Raw genomic sequence first — 25,937 nt, forward strand, 5'->3', positions numbered from 1 at the left:
ATTGCCATCATGGGTAAAACAATTCAATTTTATTATAAATAAAATCATAAAAAACTAATTTCAAACAGTAATGATAAATTACAACATTTCTAATGTATTTGCTAGTATTTTGTTTATCAATTTAATGCATCCGAGGTGAAGAGAAGCAGCATTTATTTTTATTTTGTTTTCAAAAATATCTTAAGTGTTCTAACTAGGAATGACATAAAAGAACCATTAAAACACAATTAAAGTAGTTCATATGACTCGTGCATTTTATTCAAAGCCACTTGAAGATGTGCAATAGGCTGTGAATCATAAAAGGCTGTGTTTAATAAGTAAATGTATAAAATGCACGTGCAGCTATTGAATGGCGCTGCTCTGTTTACACACACACTCTAGGCTATTTTTAGCCTTCACGCGGTGCGCAATATTTGAGCGCTACTCACAAACAGCATCTCACATGTAGATCCATCCGTAAAGCCACGGGTCCAGACGGCATTCCGGGCCGCGTCATCAGAGCGTGTGCAAACCAACTGGCTGGTGTTTTTATGGACATTTTGAACCTGTCCCTCTCCCTGTCTGTAGTCCCCACATGCTTCAAAACATCAACCATTGTGCCTGTACCGAAGCAAGCCAAAATCACTTGCTTAAATGACTGGCGTCCTGTTGCTCTGACCCCCATCATCAGCAAATGCTTAGAGAGGTTAATCAGAGATTACATCTGCTCTGTGCTGCCCACCTCTTTGGACCGACTGCAGTTTGCCTACCGCAACAACCACTCCACTGATGATGCCTAACATCTACAATACACACTGCTCTCTCCCACCTGGAAAAAAGGAACACATGTGAGAATGCTGTTTGTAGACTACAGCTCAGCATTCAACACCATTGTGCCCTCCAAGCTTGATGAGAAACTCCGGGCTCTGGGCTTAAACAGCTCGCTGTGCAGCTGGATCCTGGATTTCCTGTCAGTCAGAGGTCAGGTGGTTAGAATTGACAGCAACACCTCCTCATCACTGACCCTCAACACTGGAGCCCCGGAGGGCTGTGTTCTCAGCCCACTCCTGTATTCACTATACACATGACTGTGTGGCAACACATAGCTCCAATGCCATCATTAAGTTTGCTGACGATACGACGGTGGTAGGTCTGATCACTGACAATGATGAAAGAGCCTACAGAGAGGAGGTGCACACTCTGACACGCTGGTGTCAGGAGCACAACCTCTCCCTCAATGTCAGTAAGACCAAGGAGCTTGTGGTGGACTTCAGGAGGAAAGACAGAGAACACAGCCCCATCACCATTAATGGAGCACCGGTGGAGAGAGTCAGCAGCTTCAAGTTCCTCGGTGTCCACATTACTGAGGAACTCGCATGGTCCGTCCACACTGAGGCCGTTGTGAAGAAGGCTCACCAGCGCCTCTTCTTCCTGAGATGGCTGAGGAAGTTTGGAATGAACCACCACATCCTCACACGGTTCTACACCAGTACTGTAAAGAGCATCCTGACTGGCTGCATCACCGCCTGGTACGGCAATAGCACCGCCCACAACCACAAAGACCTGCAAAGGGTGGTGCGAACTGCCAGAAACATCATTGGAGATGAGCTTCCCTCCCTCCAGGACATATATAACAGGCGGTGTGTGAAAAAAGCTTGGAGGATCATCAGAGACTCCAGCCACCCGAGTCATGGTCTGTTCTCACTGCTACCATCAGGCAGGCAGTATCGCAGCATCAGGACCCGCACCAGCTGACTACATGACAGCTTCTTCCCCCAAGCAATCAGACTTTTGAACACTTGATCTCTCACGATCAACAATCAGCACTGCACTTTATTAATCTTCATCTTATTATCTCACACTGGACTGTCAAATATATTCTCCACAATATAACTACTGCATATATATTTTTATATACTCTTATATATATATATATATATATATATATATATATATATATATATATATATATATATATATATATATATATATATATATTATATATATATATATATATGTATATATATATATATATATATAACTATGTATCATTATTTCATCATTATATATTGAATTATATTTATATGAGGGGCTTTCTCGGCAAATATTTTAGTTTACTTAATCGGGACACGATGTAATTAATTCGATTAAAATGTTTTATTTCTTTACATATTAAAGAGTACACCCAAATAGTTCCACACAGTAATGTAAAGATGAATAATGTAAACTGATATCTTTTTTTTTCTTGGATGTATTCTTTTTTTTTTTTGCCAAATCTACTGGATATTTCCCTTCATTTAATGAATCTGCATTTATTGTCAGCCACGCTAAACCACGCCCCCAGCATTGAGCGTTTGTACGTCAAGATGGCAAAACAGACATTCTCAAAGAAGAATACAATACAAACAGCTCAGCATTTATTTTTGCATTAAATTACACATACTGAATGACTTATGTACTTGTGGATGGTATTGTGAGCAAAGAAAACCTTACATTGTGTCTTTTTAGTGCGTGAATTTGTGAATTGAACGTGCATGTGTGGATAAGTTGCCCATGGATTCCCGTGTGCATTTGTTGATCTGTTGCGTGCAAGTGTTCTGGCCACTCACGATAGTCAACATTGCGCAACCACAGACCCAGAAGATCCCACGCATTTTTGTGCAGACCCGCATAGCTTTCGTTGGCTATCGAGTGGAGAAAATATAGACATACTCTTCATTCCCCTAACAAATGTAGCCAGTTTGAACAGGAATGCTGTTCCCCCACAAAATTCACTTATAGGGAACATTTCCATTTCCCTTTATTAAAAGTACTGTCGATTTTTATTACAATTTTCCATGTATTCTGTAGCCATTTGACCAGTATGTATGATGAACAGAGCTTTAAGTTCTTATAATCACTCTGAAATTAAATAAAGATATCAGATGGCTTCAGAAGACTTGAAAAATAGTGTGTTTTTTTTATATAGACTTGAATGTTCTTTCTGGAGCTTGACAGCCCAGATTCACTATTCATTTTCATTAATTGGCAACAATACATGTAAAGATGTTAATATATTCATATTTTAATAGACAGGGAGAATGTCACATGGGTTTGGAACAACATGAGGGTGAGTAAACAATGATAGGATTACATTTTTTGGGGTGAACTATCCCTTAAAAAAATGAAGGCTCAATTTAGTAAGATCACTGCATGTTAGTGATTATCCATTGGGCAGATGTAGGAAGCAAGTCCATGAGTTATTTCTCATAGGGGTGAGAACAGGTTACCATAGGAGAAATCTTTGCTATTTATAGCAGCTGTCAACAGCAGGCAGAGACTGCACAGCCAATTAATTGGTTGCATTTGCAGGTAAGTCAGAACCATACATCTCCTTGTGTCCTGTTCGTGGGCAGCTGGAAGCATTAACCATTCCCCTGATAAGATCTATTGGAGGCTCAATTTTCAACCTCATGGCTCTGAGCAGCAATTTCAACAACTGCTTGTCCCAGAAACTGCTAATCAGAGATATGACCTGCTTTGAAGTACCTTTGCATACAGATACACAATTATAAGGCTCGGCAAACAAACTGCTTATCTCCTTCATCAACGATAAAAGGCCCTTCAGCTTGCCAATTTTTTTTTGGCTGATCGGAGGGCCCTGCATTCACTGCAAAACGGCTAGCCGGCTTAAACGAAAATCTGCAAAACGTGGCGCTCTCAGTTCCCAAATTAGCTGCTCACTGCTTTCAGCACAGATGGCATCATCCCCACTCACTGCAAATGCCTCACATTCTAGTACAAGCAGACTGACCTCTTCCTTAATCCTAATTAGGAATGTACTTTATGCCGGAGCCTTCTTCAAGATCAGAAACAGCAAAAGCTTGCATGCGCTTTGAAGCATACAGGGTGGATCCTCGTCTTTTCTGTAACTCGTGACAGAATTAAACAATGAGAGGATGACGACGTCTGGATTTTTGATGACGTCTTCGCCATGATTGATTAGAGTATAAAATGCATCCAAGCATCATCGCAGCGGTGCTCTGGGTTGTGTGTTTCTCTAAATAATAGGCAGTGACAAATACATAGGAGCATTGGGCTAAATCCCTGAGCAGGCTTAACAAATTCAGAAAATGATCTGAAGTCTAATGGACATGTATTCGTATTTCCCTGCCAGTCCATGCACAAACACGCTCAAAAATGTTAATAAAACAACAGTTCTGCTTCTCTGTTGCTCTAGCTCTAAAAAGGTCCTAGTGTTGGCAACAGCATTGTTGTGTTGTTGTGTGCATGAATTGTGTGCAAAGCAATGAGGAATCGCTTGTCTGACAGCTGAATAATGCCACCCTACTGTTGGGGGAGACTTGTTGATTTAGCAGGGCTATGCCCATAATCCTCTTCACTTCCCGTTAAAAAGGAATGGCCCATAATGCAATGGGGTTAGGTGAAAAGAGCACCATGGGGTGGCCCTTTGTGACAGGAAATAGTTACATTTCATAATGTATACTAAGCTTGGCAAACAATAACATTGTTACATTTTTTATTTAATGTGTAAAAGATTGTTTTTAAATATACAGTATATATATTCTCAATAGAAATATGTATCTTTAAATATGGTAATTGAAAGTAATAAACTTAACTGAAAGTCAGTAAATATAAACTTATTACTTGAATTTAAATTGTAATGAGTTAAGCTACTTTTGGACTAAAAATTATTAGATTACAGTAACTAATTGCTTTGCTATCATATTACACCCAGCACTGGGTATAAATCCCAGCACCATATAAAATTAAATAGAATTTTCTTACGCAACATGATTAGACCTACATGGACACTATTTGCCACTTTTCACGATTAGTTAGCTGTATCAGAAAAAAAATAAACAAACACACTGTACCTCTGCTCAGGAAGAACTATTGGTAACACTTTAAAATAAGGTTCTATTTGTTAACATTAGTAAGTTAATTTTACAGCATTAATTCATCTTGGTTAATGTTAATTTATCAAAATACGATTGTTCATTGTTTCCTTATGTTCGTTTATATTTCATTAACTAATGTTAACATATATACATTTTGTATATTAATGAAAAACATGTATTAGTATATGTAGAAATTAACATTACCCAAGATTAATAACTGCCTAAAGATTATTGGTCATTTAAGTTCGTATTAACTTTTGCATTATCTAATATACAGCATACAACCTTATTGGAATGTGTTACTGAAGTGTTCCACAACATAAGGGAACAAAGAAAAGAGGTTCTCAGTCTCTATTATTCACAACAGAATCATAGCCTTCAATAAGCAGTGGCCAAGTCAGCAGCAGGAAGCATATGAACTGCATAATAGACCCGGTAACAGGATTTACTCTTCTCTTAAAGATACAATCAGTGCTAAAACCGCAGGCCAAGCAAAAATCCTAGACTCTCATTGTCATTAACTGTCATTAATTGTTTATTGTTGCACTCTTGTACTAAATATTTGTATTTGTTACTGTTGTCTTGAGTAAAAAAAACTTTACCTCTATAACCTGTAGTGTTGTCACAGTACCAAAATTTCAGTAGTTGGTACCAATACCAGTGAAATTTCACGGTACTCGATACCATTTTCGGTTCCAAAGCAAAACACAAAAACAGGTTACTAAACAACACTCTTTTATTAACAAAGTTAACAAAACATTAGCAGCAGAACTAACAACAGAAATATGCCATTGAGCAACACTTTAATTTAAATATATTATTTTTGAATTATAACAAAACTGTACAATGTATGCTTAAAGTATTTTTGAACACTTATATAAGATTTGCTTCAACTTTAGCAACTTTTACTTTAAGTTTTTACCAAGTACTAAAAAAATTAAAAATAAATGAGCATACATTAGAATTAATAAAAAAAACAATTTCCAAACTAATGTGCAAAGTGCTCTCTTATTAATAAAGCTGCATATTGCCATTTTTCTTCACGATAAGAAATGCACAGTGTCTTATATTATGATTCAATAAGTCGCGAGCCATCGCATTCTAATCTAGCTGCATTAAGCGTCCGCTCTCAAGGGATGAGTATCCCCGAGGCAGAGTCTCTCTCAGCCGGGTGCAGTTTCAATCTCTCCCCCTTAGATCGGGACATGCGCGCAACTGATTGAAGAGGCAACTTTAGAAAGTTCTAATTATTAATAATTATTCTTCTCCTCCATCAGGCGTGAATTGCAGTGCTGCTCTCGCGCTTCATCATTAGTTTAATGTGATTTCATGACAAGTTAAATGATATCAAACGACTATTCAACAATGAAAATATTTCTCGTAAATTTTTTATTTTCGACGTTGTCGATAATGTCGACTAATCGTTTCAGCCCTAATGCAAAAGATAATATGCTTTTAAACTCACCTGCTTTAGTTGCTTAAATTAATCCGGGTGTCTGTCTTTCAGGTGCTTTATTAAGTTTGATGTGTTTCCTCCTTTCGTCAGAAAATTGCGAAAGCATCGTTTACAAATAGGTTTTTGCTGATCTATGATGTTTCCCTTTTCATCAGTCTCAAATCGAAAGAATTTCCAAACCTGGCTTTTTCTACTTTTCTTTTCGACAAGATTCAGTTGAGACTCCGCAGCAGCTTTTGCTTGTTGTGAGCGTTCGAAAGTTCCCGACTCGGTACTCCGGTACCTTCAGAAATTCTGGTATCGTAAAAAAGTTTTTGTTTAAGTACCAACTTGGTACCGGAGTACTGGTATTTTTGACAACACTAGTTACCTGCATCCATTACAAAATATATAGCACTAAAAATGTAATAAAATTATTGGTCGAAGTTAGTTGACAGTAGTAACTGTGAATTGATTTCTTGTCCTCATATATTTACAATATAGGGAATTTTCAGCCTGATCTCATAACATTTATGTGACCATGGCAACATTTTTGCAATGCTGTATTATGAATCTGGCTGCAGTTTCCTAGAGAAATATCCAGTGGAGTGCGCCAAAAACAAGTGAAATTATGTAATCAGACAAGGTACATTTTAGATAGTAAAATGAACCTCTGTAACCTAAAACTTTAGCCTAAACCTAACCAATAGTGTCCTAAAAGATAAATGAAAGGTGAACAAAACAGACATCCTTTAAACTAAACCAACAACTACACCTAACCAATATTGTTTTAAAAGCAAATTCGACATGAAAAGCAATTTTTTTTCTGAAGCTTTCAGGTTATTCTGTGTCGCTAATATGTCACTTTGGTTTTACTTTCACTTTCATATCATGCATCCTTGGCTGGGTTTAAACCATGGTCTTCCGAGTTCAAAGTCCAATATTATCAGGTGAGCTACTGTGGAAGGTAATAATTTTGGAATAAGTATGTAAATGTATGTAGTTCTGTAATACACGCAATAAAATGTATCGTTTTCAAATGATGCATTAGAGTAAAAATCATAACATTGCAGTGTGTTAGTAATAGAGCTGAAAAAAAAGGTGTTTATAATGTCACAATCAGCCGTTGTAGTCGTGACATAGTTGTTGAAGTGCCTCTAGTTAAAGTCAGTTTGCTAAAATTTTGTTATAGTAACATTCATTCTCTGAAATTAGGTTGGGAATTCAAGAAAAAGGGGATCAATCTTACACCATTTTAATGCATAAAACTTATCTATATCCTTTTTTATCTTTATTTTTATATATCTGAGGCTGATATCTGGGCTGTATTTTATATATGTTAAGTGAATAGCTAAACTGATTTTTTTTTAACATTTAATATTTTCAGTTTGCTATTTTGTTGCAAAAGCTACAATCTATAAAATTGTATGCTCCTACATGACTAGTTCTCTCTTTTCATTTGCAAATGTGCAAATGCAGGCTCCGTTAACTTCTTTCTCTATAGCAACACCATAAAATATGCCTTCTCTCCATAGCATGCCTTTGCTTTGCTTCAGAACCAGTGATGTACTAGCGCAGAGTTGGGTTTTAAATCAGGACCACAAACCTAATAAATCCATGAATACAGTTCTGCAAATATACTGGTGGTTATGCAAGACTTTTGTCTGGGAAACAGCCAAACGCACAGACCGAAAGGTATTCAAGCACCAGAAAACCTATTTATCTCAGTAAAAATAATTAACATTGAAATAAAACTAGTCATGGCTGAGCTAAAACATGAGAACACAATTACCATATTGGCCTAGTGTCTTCCGGGCATTTGTTTCTCAGAGTTGTTTCTAATGTAAACGAGTGAGGCTCCACTCTCAGGATGATATAAACTGTGTTTAACAGACTCGTCTGTTTGAAGGGAGAGTTTTGGAACTGTTTTCAGGAACCTTCATTCACTGTTACTTTGATGTCAGATTAATGTGAGCATCCTCACGGCATTTCCAATGAAGTAATGCAGACCAGCATTGAAAGTGTGTGACTGTCTGAGACAATGGACAACAGGTGTGTCAACATTTGGACAGATGCAGCAGGTGAGAGGTCGACTTGTTTCCAGGCTTTCACCAGGCTTTTCATTTGACTGGGTCAAATTACTACTACTGTTGCAACTTTCCCTATTTGCTACATCTGCATAATAGAGCTTCTCACTTCAGAAAACTCTATTCAGTTGCACTCTATTCACTCTTTTCCTAACCTCAACTTATTATTAGGGTTCATAGGATTCCAAGTTGCAGTCATTTCCATTATCAAGCAGAGAGAATGTTGCTGCCTGAACTAAGATGCTTTATGTAAACATCTTTACTTAAAGCATCTTAGACTCATAAGCGACTGAGAGTCAACACTATCACTAATTAAATCCATGCGAGTTTTGCATAAATCCATACATACTGTATGCTTCAACTCAAAAGGCTGAGGAATTTAAAGAGAGTGAGTTGGACTGAAACAACAAATGTTCACAAAGCCATGCTTCAGATTTAAATAGTTTGCATACGTCGTCTAAGTGGCCAGAGAGGGAATGTTGCTGGAGAAACAGGTGGGGTGAGAGTGGGGGGGGTTCGTGGCTTGGGAGAGACACCAACAGAGCACCAAGCAAGCAGTGACCTCACCAAAGAAACCAATTCATCACCTGCTCAGGAGGATCCCCTCTTGATTGGGAAATGCTTTGCTCTCGCACGCTCTGCGAAAATGTGAAGCATTCAATGCTCATCCGCTGCCCAGACATCTAAAACAAATGTGGACATTCCAACAGACTGTGGGAGGATATAGGGGACTGACATTTTGATGAAGCTTCAGAAAAGCTCTTCATATCATTCAGCTGTAGTGGTATATTCAAGAGTCAGATTTCTGTAGCTCTTTTGCAGCTCTTGTCCTTTTTGCCAATTTGCCTCTAAGTGTTAACACTTGCAAAAACAAATGCAGCATATTTCAAACCAAAAATGCTCTTGTTTTGCCATTGAGTTAACATTAAAGCTTGGGCAGATTGTTCGCAATCTTTCATTATTTACAAAATGTGACATTTCAACACTGTTGTTGTGCTTCTTCAAGGCCCAGGAGGCCACAAAGATTAAGGCAGCAGATTTCAAACACATCTGATATTTAAATGTCCTGGTTAAAAATAAAAAATAAAAATCAGAGCAAAAACATGCATACATCTGCAGCTTTAGCCAGAAGTATTCAAATAAAGTAAAAGCAGTTTAATCCTCTTTTCTTTTAAGAGCCAGTCTGAGACTTCTAAACGTTCAACTCTTCTCAACATGATATCCAATGACACAATGATTATCATCTAATTTTGGTCCATTCAAGCCACAAAACTGGAGCACAGAAAACTATGCAACCACAACTCCATCTACACAGTTCAGAATCTTAACATGTATATGCATTGCATGCATTTTGCATCAGATGTTCCAGATTTGTGTGCCTGCAAATTCTTTACATCCTGACCTTATTGTGTGATGTGATCTGCTCTAAATATTTACTGCCCAGAGAGAATACAATGTAAACTCACTAATGAGGGTGGTTTGACAGGCGTCATTATTTCCTCAACTTCTGTCTCACATCTCTCAGTCAACTCTATTGCCTTCAATTTGAAATTTTCAATTTGGATAGCAGTAAATGTAATTAACCCCACCCATGATAAGTGTACCACATGTGATGTCTCCTTGTGATAGACAACTGTGCTCTGATTTCCTAAAATGTCGCCAGACATACTGAAATTTTACAAGTTCAATAGTTCATATAGTCATGAAGTGCATTAAGGTAAACGGATTCTGTGTGCTGTCCATAATGTAGGAGCTCAACCACAGGACTGGGCATGAGCTCAGTGATCCAGAACTATCTGACTAAAGTAAGAAATAGAAAGACAATTTTGAATAATAATTGGTATAGACGTTACAAAATGTAAAGGTGGAGATATAGAGGTGAGGGATGCCATAAGAATCAACACTGGTGTGAGGGAAGTACCTGCTTATATAACCTATAATGATTGGCAGGGCAAGATAATCAAGCTCGTCCCTGAGAGAAAACTGGTATGGGCCCCAAGTATGTTGAACACCACTGAACTACATAGAAAAGAACACCACATTTTGAACCTGGGAGCTGAGTTGAAGTCAACCTGGCATTGCAAATTTTCCATTTCCATTGCACAGATGGCTTTTGACTAGTGCTAATATTCTTCCCCAACTATAGAATATTGTCCACAGACATTTGAGGAGTGATCCTGAGTGGTGCTGATAAGAAATAAAGCTGCATGATTGCCCATTTCTGCATGAATGACTTTGTAGCAGAGAAGTTATTTAACTGTCATCTAGAGTGGTTATTCCAAGTGAACATTCCATGAATGAGCAAAAACCATAAGGTAATTGTGCTTGTTGGAAACGCTGTGAAGAAGGGAGATAAAGAACTTGAGGTAAAACTTTCCTTTCTGAGGAGAGCAATATGGCCATATAAGCCCATAAGGGACCAAGCTAAAAGGCATTATTGCGTGTCTTCCAACGTACTTTATTTTCGCTATAAATTATTTGTTGTCTCTATTCTTTCTCTACTGTTTCATGATGTTAATATTTCAAGAACATACACATCAGTGTTCTCTTTGTTCTGGAATCCAAAGAACAACAAGGGGAAGTTGTAACATCTAAAGTACCACACAACACATCCTTACTCTCAGGTCTCCCCTAATGGTATCTTCCCCCACAGATCAGTGCTGTGAATTTAAACACTATCAAATTGACAAATACATCATTAGTGCACTGCATCATGATAAAACATCCAGTGGAATAAAACAATTTTTTCATTACATCTTTCATTTTTTATTACTTTTATTACTAATTTTCAAAATGTATCTGATTGTATAAAAAAATTATTCCACTACATAATCTAAAATTAGTTCATGTTTCTTCCATCACATACTGGTCTAAAAAGTGGTAACCTGCTATTGTTACCTTAGGAAGCTATTTCTACTTAATCTAACCCTTAATGGAATATTCTGGGTTTTACACAAGTTAAACACAATCGACAGCATGTGTGGCATAATGTTAATTACCACAAAAAATAATTTCGACCTGTACCACCTTTTCTTTAAAAATAAGTAAAAATCTAGGTTAAAGTCAGGCACTTATACAATGGAAGTCAATGAGGCAATTTTAGGAGGGTTTAAAAGTAGAAATGTGAAGCTTGTTATTTTACAAAATCACTTAAACTGACTACGTATACATTGACACCAGAAATCAGTTTATTGCGAGAAAACAGTTTTCCTGTTTACATGCACTGTATAAGCGGCATACACTTTACTCCTGTATACATGCAAATTAGTCAGTAAGCAGCTTTCTCAACAGCAAAGTCATTCTCCAGTGACGCTTGTGTAAATAACGAACATGGGATACGAGGAAGACTTTACTATTTTATTCTTTGTTGATTCACTTTATTTTGAGATATTCCAGAAATGTTGTTGTGTTTGTTTCCTTCACTTTCTATTGCAACATGCAGCAGAAATGCACTGCAATAGAGGGGGTTCCCTCTTATATAAAACACAGGAATTCCTCCAATGTACTAGTGCATACGTGAACGCAAGGTACAGTCGATATTTTACAATGATGTGTATAAATGGGAATTGTTTATAGCAGTGTTTCCTGTACCGCTATTCAGCAACATTTCTTCGCTGCTACTGAATATCCAGCACCATGTCAGATATGTCACCAAATTAGATACCTAATTTGTGAGCTTGCCGCCTGAATTGAATGTAATTAGAAGAAATTAGCGTGTGCCGTGAAATAACTCAAAAACAACACTTTCTATTGTGTAGGGCTGAACAATACTTCTGATCTATACTTGATGACCTTATGTGAATATCAAATTGCAAAGGGCTTTGATGTTGTTTAATCAAACAGTCCGTACGTAATGCTCATGTGGAGCTCTGTTCTGAGCACATGTGAGGCGTTGTACCGCCTCTCTCTGTAAGCGAGCAATGTGTTAAAACTATCGCTCCTGTTTATAATCAACAAAGCTGTCAACACTGCAAGTGCGCGACATTGGGGCGATCTAGTATTGCCAGCTTTCATATCGGGGTGCTCCATAATATAAATACAGCACAAAGAAAGGCAGAAATAGTGCAATCAATCAATAAATGCCTTGTATGCAACCAGAACTGTTCAGCTGCAGGGTATTTAGAAGCTGTTAAGCTACATCTCTCTAGAGCAGTTATAATAAATATGAAATGTACATAAACAATAATATATAATAATATTAATACTATAATTTTTAATAATATAGTCTACATAACAAGAATATATAATTTAAATCTATCTTTAATAGTTATATTATATAAGCAAATGTTTTCTCAGTATTTAATTTGTAAAAAAAATTAATTCATTTTGTCAAAATTAAACTGACATTTTTAATGTAACTTTTGAGTATTGACTTGTACTCTAAAAGTGATATTTCACTCAAAAATGAAAATTCTGTCATCACTTACCTTCATGTTGTTGCAAACCTTTATGACTTTATTTCTTCCATTGAACTTAAAAGGAGATTGTTAAGTTTCAGTCACCGGTAACGTTTATTTTATGTAAAGTAAGATGCAGTAACAGTGAATGGTGCCCGAGGCATGCTGCCAAACATTTATGCAGACTTGAGGGTGAATAATGACAGAAGTTTCATTTTTGGGTGAACTGCCGGTTTAAGTATTTAAGTCAAGTCAGAAGTTTGCATACACCTTAGACAAATACATTTAAACAAATTTCACAATTCCTTAGGTCAGTTAGGGTCACTACTTTATTTTAAGAATGTGAAATGTCAGGATAAAAGTAGTGAGAATGATTTATTTCAGCTTTTATTTCATCACATTCCCAGTGGGTCAGAAGTTTTCATACACTTTGTTAGTATTTGGTAACATTGCCTTTGAATTGTTTAACTTGGGTCAAACATTTTCGGTAGCCTTCCACAAGCTTCTCACAATAAGTTGCTGGAATTTTGGCCCATTTCTTCAGACAGAACTGGTGTAACTGAGTCAGGATTGTTGGCCTCCTTCCTCGCACATGCTTTGTCAGTTCTGCCCACAAATCAGACTGAGGTCAGGGCTTTGTGATGGCCACTCCAATACCTTGACTTTGTTCTACTTAAGCCATTTTGCCATATTTTGGAGGTATGCTTGGGGTCATTGTCCATTTGGAAGACCCATTTGCAACCAAGCTTTAACTTTCTGGCTGATGTCTTGAGTTGTTGCTTCAAAATATCAACATAATTTTCCTTCCTCATGATGCCATCTATTTTGTGAAATGCATTAGTCCCTCCTGCAGCAAAACACCCATGATGCTGCCACCCCCATGCTTCACAGTTGGGATGGTGTTCTGGTGCACCCTTTTTCATCCAAACATAACAATGGTCATTATTGCCAAACAGTTACATTTTTGTTTCATCAGACCAAAAAGTAATTTCTTTGTCCCCATGTGCACTTGCAAACTGTAGTCTGACTTTTTATGGAGCAATGGCTTCTTCCTTGCTGAGCAGCCTTTCAAGGTATGTCAATATACAAATTTTACTGTGGATATAGATACTTGTCAACCAGTTTCCTACAGCATCTTCACAATGTCCTTTGTTGTTGTTCTAGGATTGATTTGCAATTTTTGCTCCAAACTTGTTCATCTATAGGAGACATAATGTGTCTCCTTCCTGAGCGGTATGATGGCTGTGTGGTCCCATGGTGTTTATACTTGAGTATTATTGTTTGTACAGATGAACATGATACAGTCAGGCATTTGGAAATTGCACCCAAGGATGAACCAGACTTGTGGCGGTACACAATTTTTTTTCTGATTTCTTTTGATTTTCTTTTGGTGGAGCATTTCCCCTGCTACAAGAGCTGAATTTTGTATGAAACACTGGTTTATAGTGCATGTGATTTTTCTACTATTCTCCCAGAAATTTTGAATTCTTTCCACTGTGTTGGCATTTTGTTGGGCTCCATCCTATGACATTTGTTATCCCGGTCTGTTCCACGTACGCGCTCTCTTCAAACACCCATCAGCACACTGCAAATGTGTATCATTTTAGTAGAGTAACAGTGTTAACTGAGCTTCACAGATGTGCTTCATATGTTACACTTTATGCATATATGCGCTTTAACCAGCAAAGTTTAAAAACCTTGTTTAAGAGCAGCGGTTGATTGACAGGTAGATGTTTAACACTAGAACTCAAAATCTATCATAAAAGCCTATCTACCTCATGTATGTGCCATTATAATAGATGCTAGGCCACTCAATGCCCTAGTGCTTATAAAATGAAAACTGAAATTTTACAGAGTGACGAATAAAGCAATTTTTTGGGGCAACATCTGAAAATGATGCCATGCAAACATCCCTAATAATTTAATCTAAGCACAAAACACTACTAAGACGTGCACCTCCACATCAATAAAGCTCAAGTGACCGTGAAATTAAACCACAAATAGGCAACTCGTCAAAGGGTGTGCATATTATCTCACTAACTTGAATGAATAGCATAACAAAACTAATCAAAACGACAGACTACCAGTATTTAGTAGTCATTGATATCTAATGCAAACCAATGCATCAACAACATAACAACTCAATGCAAGCGCTCTTGTTTACATGACATTTCAGACCGCTGCTTTCTGCTAAAACCCTTGAATAAACTGTTTTCTTAAGTGCATGTTAACGTGGTCACTAATTCTTCTGTTAAGACTTGTGTATTATTTGAGCAGTTAAGATGTTTAAATCGCCAGTACCCGGATTACAGGGTTTACAGCTTCGTAATTACAGGGTTGACACCTTTACACAGAAAAGGTTAAGAAGCCATTTTATCATGCTAAAATCATGTTAACATGCATAATGTTTATGTCTTGTGGCTATACTTTTGAAACAATGTGTATTTTAATGTTTGTGAACTGGTCCCATTCACTTCCATTCTAAGTGCCTTACCGTAACCCAGATTTTTTTAAACTTTTTTTAAAGAAAAGGCGGGACAAATTCAAATACACTTTGCAGTCGACAAAGCTTAAACTTTATTAAAATATTAAGACTTGATAAAAACAGTTAATTTAGATGTTACCAAATGAAACACATTTTTAGTTTAACATTGGATCAGTGTAATTTATTACATCTCATGCTATACTTTTAAGTTACATTTCCACATTCTCCACAAAAACAATGTATAGATTCAGAAGGTAAAATACTATTTGCATGATCTCTGCATGCGCTCTGTTCAGATACAGTACAGTACAAAAGTAATACATTTTATGCATAAAATTAATTGTACTGTACATTAGAGAGACTTGCAGATCTCTCTGATCCATACAAATACTATTTATGCAAATGCAATCAAATAATCTCAGAAGATGCAAATCATCATATGGCACTAAGAAAATTGGGCTACAGCCAATCATTTCCACAGTTTATGAGAACATCCCCTGGGGCATGCATGCAAATTCCCGGAGCTTTTATAATGAATAGGTCAAGCACAGCAGATGGAGACTGTTAACAATAATGCAAGCAAAATAAACATCTCTTTTTATGTTATTTATTTTATACTATATTGTGGTAGTGGGAGCATGGTTGAGTGCCGGCTTGTGAATGGAGAGTGAGATCAGGAGATGAGAATGTTAAGGATCACCACCTGGCAATGATTGTCTCAAACAGCTGTTTGTCATTGCAGTGAGAGTGGAGACGGGCATTAAGAGCGAGCCGGACACCAGTGAGGGAGGGAGAGCTGCCACACTCATACTGAGACTGTGCTGTTGTGAAATTTGCGCTGAAAAGTTCGTTTGTAACAATAAATTACCTTTTTGAGTTTGGATCCTTTCAATGCATCAGAGTACTATTTCAATTCAATAGATCAAAGAACAATTCCATAAATGCTTTGAGGGACCTAGCCCTGCCAAAGCTATTCTTAGATATGCTGGAATATAAATGAAACATAATAAAACATTGTGATATCAAGTAAAGGGATATGGAAAACATTCCATTGCTTGCCATCTGTAAACTTTACTACATAAATGATCTTTGAAGTTTTTCATTGATTCAGCGTTATGTTCCCTTTGCATTTGTATCTTGAATTGCTCTAATGTACCAGCATACATCAATAACAGCAGCATCTTTTTCCACTTCTGTTAGTTACAATAAGATGGTTTAATTACATCCAAGGGTCTGTAATCATTTTCGGATCTCTGCACATTATTAGGACATCTTAAGTCTCACCAAATCTTCTTAAAGGCTACTCACTGATTAGTTTCCTGCAGGAAGCACCTAATGCACCCCATCTTAGTGACTCCTTTTCAGGTCATCTGTTTGTATACACTGATACCATGATGTAAACACGCCGCCTGTATTGTCTGCAGTGGGGAAAATGTGGTAATCTTGAGACATCCTCAACAAACTTCTATATATAACCATCAGATATAAGGAAAGAAGTAATTTGCTTAATTACTATGATACTTGGGACAGAAAAAACACAAACAAACACTAATCACAATGTGGCTTTCCATTAAATATCATTAAATACTTGTTGGCCCACTTCAAACAACAACAGCAAACTAAGAAATCAACAATTAAATATTCAAATAGGCTTATATCTTAGGACCACTGGGTAGGAAGATCTATGCCAATGTCTGGCATTCTGACAAATATCTCCGGTACTCACTTGCAGGGCATGCACTCACACCAGCAGCAGCTGTACCCAGTGCATAATATTACAAGGTTTGCTTAAGTTTGAGGCCACTGGAGGAAGCAAACTGGAGAATGCATCCTTAAAATATAGACAAACAATTGAACCCATATTTGAGATTTGAATATTTCAGACAATTCACTCTTTTTCTCAGATTTTGCTCAATTGTTCTGCCTAATGTCCATTGGGGTTGGACAACAAAGCTGGTAAACTGATCACAAATCAAGACTTTAAATTTGCATTGCATTTATTATTGTATTCTGTATTGTATTGAATATGTATTGCACATTGTGTATACAGTATATGTGATCTGTTTTTGAACAAAGTGTAACTGGGCCAATAAACTTGATTCTAATTCTAATCTAAAAAAGCAACCTAATTTATCATTTAAATTTTAATCCGATGGCTGATTTCAATAAATTTAATTTGCCAATAGTTGTCGTAGGAGGGTAAGCTTAATGCTCAGCTTTAAGGGCTGTCTGGTTTCATATTCAAACTTATTCCAGTTCACTTTGCAATTAAGTGTGAGAAGCATTACGAGGTGGCCTTAACGCTGGCCTGCCAGATGGTCTGGGTACAATCTGTCAGTGCAATCTGACCAGTCGGCTAAATGCACACAACAAATCTGGTGCTAATGGTGGTTTTTAACCCAGAGAGGAGTGACATTGCACTAAGGAGCCAAATAAGATTCTTGGGTTGTACTGTCTCTGTTGACTTATCAACTAACTAATCATTCTTTGAAAGTGAACAACACTATTTGGTGGTGAAGGCACTCTTTTATCATGCATCTATTGCTCTTTATAATATAGAGAGGCTAAAAGGCACTAAAAATGGAAATTAACAAATAGGCCAGGGTTATACATTTTCTCTTTACTGGTAAAATGGGCAGTGTTAAGCAGGTGATACATTTTGCATTTGATTGACTGTTTGCAGGTCTTACTAGAGTCGTAAAGATGACAAATTGTAATTCAATGGTGAGTTTCAGTAGAGAATAAATCAAAGTGGATAGGCTGTTTGTTGATAGAGCTTTATATTGTGTGTTTGTGTTTCCCCCTGAAAATGAACTTCTGCTTGTATATGAAAACCCCCCTTCTTATTTTTACATTTTGAAAATCTCTAATGCTTGTTGTCAACAAATTAATTTGGGTCTTTTTATATCGGCATTCTAGAGTCATCTGTTCTTCTTAGCAGTCACTTTAGAACTTGATGTCTGCTGTGAGGCATTTCAATAATCATCATCCAGGTGAATCTTGGGAGTTAGACTGTACTGACTGTCAACACTTGTACTTGTGATTGGGAATATCACATACAAGGTGTGAAAATGCCAGATGTCAATTCAGCTGGGAGAGAAGAAGCCAGTGAATGTGTCGCAGACATTACTCAGCTATTCTCTCTATTTAACAGATGGTAAGATGTCATATCCATATGTTTACGGTCATAACACAACACATACCTGTAAAAATGTTTAAAGTATCCATAAAATGCTATACTTCTAGTTTGAATAAATATCAAGCCAGTTCTATTCAAACTATTGCTGCAATGTGTGTATGTAGCCTATAAACAGGGTGCATTGGCATGACTTGTTTCCATAGAGAGCGCATTTGGTTCCAGCGGCTGTCAGATGATCTGTGGCATATTTCTATTTTTAGCAACAATAATTGTCTTTGTGACTACACTGTAAATCAAGGTTCAATCGCAGGCAATTATCTGACTTAGCTACATACATGAAACAAGTCGATTTGAAAAGGAAAACTGGAGGCTAAAACAGTTTCCAACCGTTTCACTGATGCAAATGGCCCCAGAACTAATGACCTAGTAGTGTAAGCAGCAACAGGCAAAAACAGAGAGAATTTAGGTAGAAACTTGCACATGCGCAATCTTCCCCATAGGAGCATGTGCCTGGATAAAGATCAGCCACAGTAAATCACCCAAAAATTTTACTTAACTGGGAGGAAGTATTCCAAAATTATCTCCCTGACTCAGAATAAACAAGGAAGTACCATATCTTAAGTAGGCACACAAAATAATTGACAAAGTTGTTGAAAAGACGCTAACCACTGATGATATATTACGATAGATACTAGAAATTCCAAAACATAAAAAAATAAAATACTTTTTTTTTTTTTACAGTATTTAAATCACCTTCCATGAAATAAAGTGGGGCCTGCCCTAATCCTGCTCTTTTGCACAGGCACCAGTATACCCAGCCCAGCAGTCTGGCACTATTTTGATCAATGCCCATCTTACACACAGAAATCTTATTGACATTTAAAGAATGCACATGCTTGTCATTCCTGAACTGTGAATGTGTTAGTTCTAAGCTTTCCCCTCCACATCTGTCACTGCTTACCAAAAGATAAAAATGAATAAAAAACATGTTTCTTTCAGAAAGCTGCCAGTAATTTCCATTTCATAGGAAATCTTGCGAAATTGAATTTCTTCATAGTGCTTTCACTCAAGATGCTTATCTATTTATTGTTGAAAATACCAAATGTTTCTCACTGAAAACTGACACCTTTGTACTCGTCTTCACCCCTGTGTCTTCATGATTATGCATGTAAAACACAAGATGTAAATAAAGCTTCTGAGATCTACTATGGGTGAGCATTCCACATTTGTCCTCAATGCTGAGTGTCTGTGGTGGGCAGAGTGGGATATATTTCAACTCCATGTGAGAGGGGGTCTTCCATACACTTACACTAACAGCCGCTCAGCTGTTTCTGCATGTTACTCTGGGTTACTCTGTCTGGGGGCCGGACATGTGCTGTTCTCCTGTTGCTCAAAGACTCAGCGTGTTTCATTACGCAGCCTGCCCGTTGTGGTACCCATGTGGATTATGCTGGGACCTCCCGTCTAGAATTTTTCCCATCACTATACAGTGACGATGGCCTGCCTTTCCTCTGAATACAAGATGTTGTATACAAGATTTGTTATGGTGTGGTGCCTGCAGCTAAAATGAACCTCCAGCAGAAATGGGCTCATGCAGTAACATTGTGTGGAGGAAGGGCAACACATCTTTGCCCAAAACAGCCCTGGAGACGAAGACGACTGCTATTTTTCCATGTATATTTCTGTCTGTCACTATCACTGAACATGTCAAAAATGTCAGCCTGTACCTGATGGACTTTCCCAGAAGGTCCTGCATGCTTTTCATGAAGCCCCAGAAAATCACTTGCTCTGAAGCGTTGTGCGGGTGGGAGAGAAAGCATATCAGAAAGCACAGCCTTCCAGCGTCAAACTATCACTTTCACTATTTTTCACTTCCTAATTGTTGTTAAATAACATTGAATGTCAACAGACAATTATCAGACATTTCATAGGCAATATAAAAAGTTAATTCGATTACTTTTCCAGTCATTTGAGATCATTTTAGAGCTCTCTAAGACTCACTAAGAGCAATTTCAAGCCAATAAAATGTTTCAGAGCCAAGAATAAAAAAATAAAAATCACTAAAGAAAATTTCCATAACTTTTATGATTTTATTAATTTCCATGACTTTTCCAGGCCTTTCTAAATTAAAAAATTCACTGGTATTTCCTGATTTTCCATGGCAGTGGAACCCTGAATATAATGGTGAACATTATCTCATTATTGACACTATCTACAATAATAGCATTATTTTCCACAAGGTCACAATTGTTCAAAGCAATAAGCTTACGTATTCAGTGCTGTTGCATCAAAGCAATGGGCACAAATGGAAGTTACCACTTTTCGAACAATTTTATCTAAAATCTAGGGTGTGATCACAGCCTTTTTACTATGCTGAATCTATCCAATCCCGTAAAGAATATCTTGGCACCAAAAGACACCAGAGAGTTTCCACTGTACAATCACACTCCCCAGAGACTAGACAGTTCTTATAAACATATAATGTATAACAATCACTGAGAAACTGTTTTTGGCACACACTGCTGATAAGATTTAAACAGTAGACTGTTGACTGACTTTAAGTTAACAAATTGAGTTAACCTATATTAGCTTGAAAAATTCAATTGAAGGGGTCTGTTGGAGTGAAATTTATATATATATATATATATATATATATACACACACACTGTATATAATGTTCACACTTTAAACTAACTTGTATTTATGTTAACAATACAATTACATTATTATATTAACCTGATTAATAATAATTTATTTAATGGAGCTGCTAGTTAAAACACCTTGTTAGTATTAATACTATTGTAATCAATAATTTTTGTGTACAATGTGTAACTGTAATGTACACTGTATTTATTTGATTTACATTAGCAACTTTAGAATTTACCAAAGCAACCCAATTTACTGTATATAAACACAAATGTTCCTTTCCAAAAACGTAAATGAATAAATATATTTAAAAGAAATTACAATATTATAAAGTCTATAATTGACAAACTCAAAGATTAACTACTAGCTTTCAATGCCTTCTCTATCTGTAATCAAGCCAATCTGCACACTTGAATAATCAGATGAGCAATGGGCCGTTTTTCCTAGAGCATACGTGACTCCCTACAACTAGTCAACATCAGAAAAGCCCACTAAGTGTACATTTTTTAATTAAAACAAATGCAAAACAGACAGTGTAAAGGAAAAAGAATGTCAAGAGTTGGCCTCAAACTGTGCCAATGTTAAATTTACAGAATAGGCTATGTATAACAACTTTCTTGTTATTTTCCATCCACAATACGAACTGAAAGTTCAACGTATACAACAAACAAATCAGTCCAGTTTGTCTACCTGAATTTAATTAGACTATTTGTCTAGACCAAGTTTATTTTCCTAAACTAAAACAAAAATTATTGATTAAAAAACATTTTCGTAAACTAAAATAAAAAACATATTTCAAAATAAATGAAAAACAAAAACTAAACTAACAGCAGTTATTAAAAATCTAACTGATCTTACATGACCAGATGTAACAGGAGAAATGGGACACGTCTCCACCACCGCAGCACATGGACTACTGTTTTTGAAATGGTAAGTGAATTAAATTACATATTTGCATTTATTTTGAATGCAGTAAATAATATTGTTCTATCGAAATGGCTGTTATTAAGTTTTGATATGAAATAGGATGATATTGAATTAAAATATTATTATTTATTTTATAAGGGTTAATAATTAAAGCAGTTAAGACACATATTGTATGTCTGATGGTAGTGTTCAATTTGTAAGTAAACAAATTCTTAGGCTTTAGAAGTGTGTTAAACATGTGAGGATATGTATTCATCAACCTGTTACATGTCCAACAAATCATACAATGCTCATTGAACCAAGTTTACATTTGTTTTGCTGACATTTCAGAAAAGAACCCAAACCCACATAATTTCTTTACTTTACTGTACACCATAGATATTTCTTTTAATTTTATCAACATTAACAGACATTATTACATTCTATAATGCTTAAAAGATTATTGAAACTACAGTGCAGTCTATTTCCACCATTGAAATCTGCTGCTCGAAAGAACCTGGAAGCGCAGTTTCCTGCTGAGTGTCGCTCTGAGTAATTTCATCAGTAAATATTTTCAGGTCCCACAGTGCCGAAGGCTGGTATACTGGGGTAACAGGTGCAATACTATGGCTAGTGTGTTAGCGTTAGCATTAGCCCATGTAAACATTACAAATTCATTTGAACTTTTCACACGTTTAACTTTAAACTTTTGATTTGATTTTGTTTGGTTCTTTGTTTGACTTTGTTGAATCTCAAACCACTATGTTATTGTTATTATGCACAAGTATGCTGAGTCTAAGTAAACTGTGCAAATATTAAAATGCCAAGCTTAAAATCAAATGTCTTGCATTGGTCTACTCTACACTCATAAAATATATAAAATCGTGTTTACCAAATAAAAACTAAACTAAAACTATCAAAATCACTAATGAAACTAACTAAAACTAAACTGAAATTTATAGTAAATTTGAAAACGATATAAAATAAAAACTGATTTGAAAATTCAAAACTATTATAACCTTGGTCTAGACTGGTGCTTTTGATTAAAAAAACTACCGTTCCAGGACAAAAATATGCCAATGGCTACAGATCATTTTTGATTACGTCGTAGAACTCTGATTTGAATACAAAATGTTTAAGACAAAATGTTGAACATGTTGAAATTTTTAAATTTCCAGATTGTAAGCCTGTGCCTATTCCTATCCTTGACATCCGTGTGTCGCGCGCTGCCTGACCCGCCCTCGTGAGTACGTCAAATCGTTATCTCGCAATAAAAATGCCCGCTATATCTCGACCTGCTTGTTTACGTAAAATGCCCTAAAATCAACCAAAAACGTGACCACTTGAACCAAGCCAAATTAAAAATACATCTTGTATTTGTCGGATTCCTCATTTGTCTGCTTATATCATTTCAAAAACTTTTTAAGCGAGACAAAGGACTGAACAATCAAACCCTACGAATAAAAACATCGTACGATCAAAACTTTTTACTTAAGTTTGATCGTGTTTTAAAAACGCGAACGTTAAATTCCCATAAACTACTGCACATAGATGACTGATAAACCGTAGAACACGAGAAAAACAGAGCCATGCGGATTTATTTCTGGCTAGTTGGACAAACACGGAGCGGGATGCGAGTCTCGAGCCAGCGATGAGAAAAACAATCTCAAGCGCTCGCCTCCAAACACAACACAGCCGCGCGCTAACCCAACCTTATATCTCACTTCTTAAACATCTCTGGGGAAAGAGCTAACTGTTTAGCTCAATAGTTTAGTTGACTGACAGACACAATCACTTTTCTGAATCCGGACCATGGCTGACATTTCAAGAACTTCGATAAATGAATATTGGCGATTTGTAACTTTTACCTCTTCTACAAAGACAGCATAAAAGGCTGGGGATGTGTACTCACATTGCATGGAAAGGATGAGCAGAACGCAAGCCAGTGGTGTTAACGCCATCTTGGAGTCGATGAAATGTTCAGTTTGGCTGTACATGCGCAAAGTAAAGGGCTTTAGGTCTGCTTTAGGAGAGGATGGAGAGTGTTCACCGATCGAAGTGGGAGAGGCACATCGTGCGCTATTGTGTTGAGTTCCCATGACTACAAAGAGCATCGTTTTATGAATATTTAGATACTCCTCTACTTTTACAAACATCCGTATTTGTTTACCGTCATGCCAGGAAAGTTGCTCCAGTTATTATCAATTTATAAATGTCAAATGTGAACCACTATCGTAATTACAGTGCAAATTTCAGTATACTTCATTACTCAATGCTGCTACATTCATCATTTGTATACTGTGTTGTGGGGGAATAGTAGGGGAAGAATGGGTAAGAACAAAGGTGCATTTACAGCTAATTGTCTATTTATTTTATTGGACTTTATTGGATATATAGGGTATAGCTGCTAAAGGCTCCTTTAATTTTATTTTCGCACAAAACACTAAATTGCATTAAACAATACCACGGGACTCTCCTAAACACCTGTTTGACACCATGAACTTCAAAATCTTCCTCTTCAGTGAGATCATTGCGTGTAATGTCTAAAGGTTTTTTGGGGCAGTTTGATCTAATATTTTTTGTTATTTATTATTGTCAATTTATGTAGCTAATGAATATCTTGGAAATTATCACATATATTTTTAAACAAAATGCTTATTTGTAATTTTGTTCAAGGTGACAATTTTTGTTATATATTTGTTATGAACATTTTTCAAAGTGTGCTCACATTGACTGTTCAAAGAATACTTGAGATGTGATGAAATGTCAAATTTGATTGAAATAAACAAGAAATTATGCATCCATTTCTGAAGTGCTTATTTTGAATAAGTATCATCTTAGTTTGTTACCCAAAAAAAGCATTGTTGTCACAAAAGTATAATTGTGCCCTATAACTTTTCCCCCGGCATGCACACTGAATAAATATAACCACCACGGGGACCTTTAACCCCAAGTGAGGGAGCCTTCCATGCCACCTTTTTAAAAATAAATAAATAAATAATAATACTATTCAAAACAACCTTCTGTTGTTATTTCTTTAAACACAAATTATGTTGTGTATAAAAATAAAACATATTTTTTGAATCTTGAGACACTTTGTGACCAGAAAAAAATAAAATTTTCCTTAAGGTGTGTCTTTAGTCCCATTATACTGTATATATTGGCTACTTGTATGGAAGGTTGTGGCACAAGCACATAGGCGTTTCACTAAATATGACACCATGATTTTATAAAAACTACATTAGTAAACATTGGAACATTGTCTATTTATAAGTTATGTATAAATTATTTATGAGAGTCAGATATTGAAAAAATGAAAAAATATTAATGTATAATTACATATTTTAAAATCAAATGTTTGTTCATGATACCGAATACATTAACTAGTGTTAAAAAAATGGAACCTTTCATTTGTGTTACCATCAGTGTTGGGGAGTAACGGAATACATGTAAAAGGATTACGTATTTAAAATACAAAATATAAATAACTGTATTCCACTACTGTTACAATTTATATAATTGGTAATTAGAATATAGTTACATTCAAAAACTATTTTGATTACTGAAGAGATTACTTTGCATTTTATTGTCATTTGTTTAATTTAATATTTAGTCCTTTCAGATGGAAAACATATATACATGTAAATGATGTGATCCAAAGTGCATTTGAACAGCAGTGCAACACTTTCTTATGATGTGTTACATTCATATGAGTAGACAGAGAAGAAAGTTTGAGGTAAGTTTGGAGCAAAATAAATAAAAATAAACCCTGGTGTAAATTGTCAGCTTTACGCTAACCTAAAATGCTATTTCTAGACATTTTACATGCACGTTACAAGGCACAGTCATATTTATTTACCAAGAAAATTCATGTTGGATCATCATTTTTTTTTTTTTTTTTGTAAGACCTTTGATATTTGGGCAAAAATCGTATTCTTGATAGATTGTTTTCCTGCAAAAAT

At 36.2% G+C, this 25,937-nt stretch overlaps 1 protein-coding gene across 1 annotated transcript in view; it reads right to left on the bottom strand.

Annotated features, from left to right (window-relative positions):
* The window catches only part of LOC127625083 (junctional adhesion molecule 3B-like), a 44,895-nt gene extending 20,877 nt beyond the window's left edge, over nucleotides 1–24,018 (bottom strand). The window contains exon 1 of the mRNA XM_052100151.1: nucleotides 23,888–24,018. Within this exon, the coding sequence (XP_051956111.1) occupies nucleotides 23,888–23,972 (85 nt within the window). The 5' untranslated portion in view covers nucleotides 23,973–24,018. The remainder of the gene's footprint in view (nucleotides 1–23,887) is intronic.
* Nucleotides 24,019–25,937: the final 1,919 nt, after the last annotated feature.

The sequence above is a fragment of the Xyrauchen texanus genome, chromosome 31 (genome assembly GCF_025860055.1).
Source record: "Xyrauchen texanus isolate HMW12.3.18 chromosome 31, RBS_HiC_50CHRs, whole genome shotgun sequence".
Lineage (NCBI taxonomy): Eukaryota > Metazoa > Chordata > Actinopteri > Cypriniformes > Catostomidae > Xyrauchen > Xyrauchen texanus.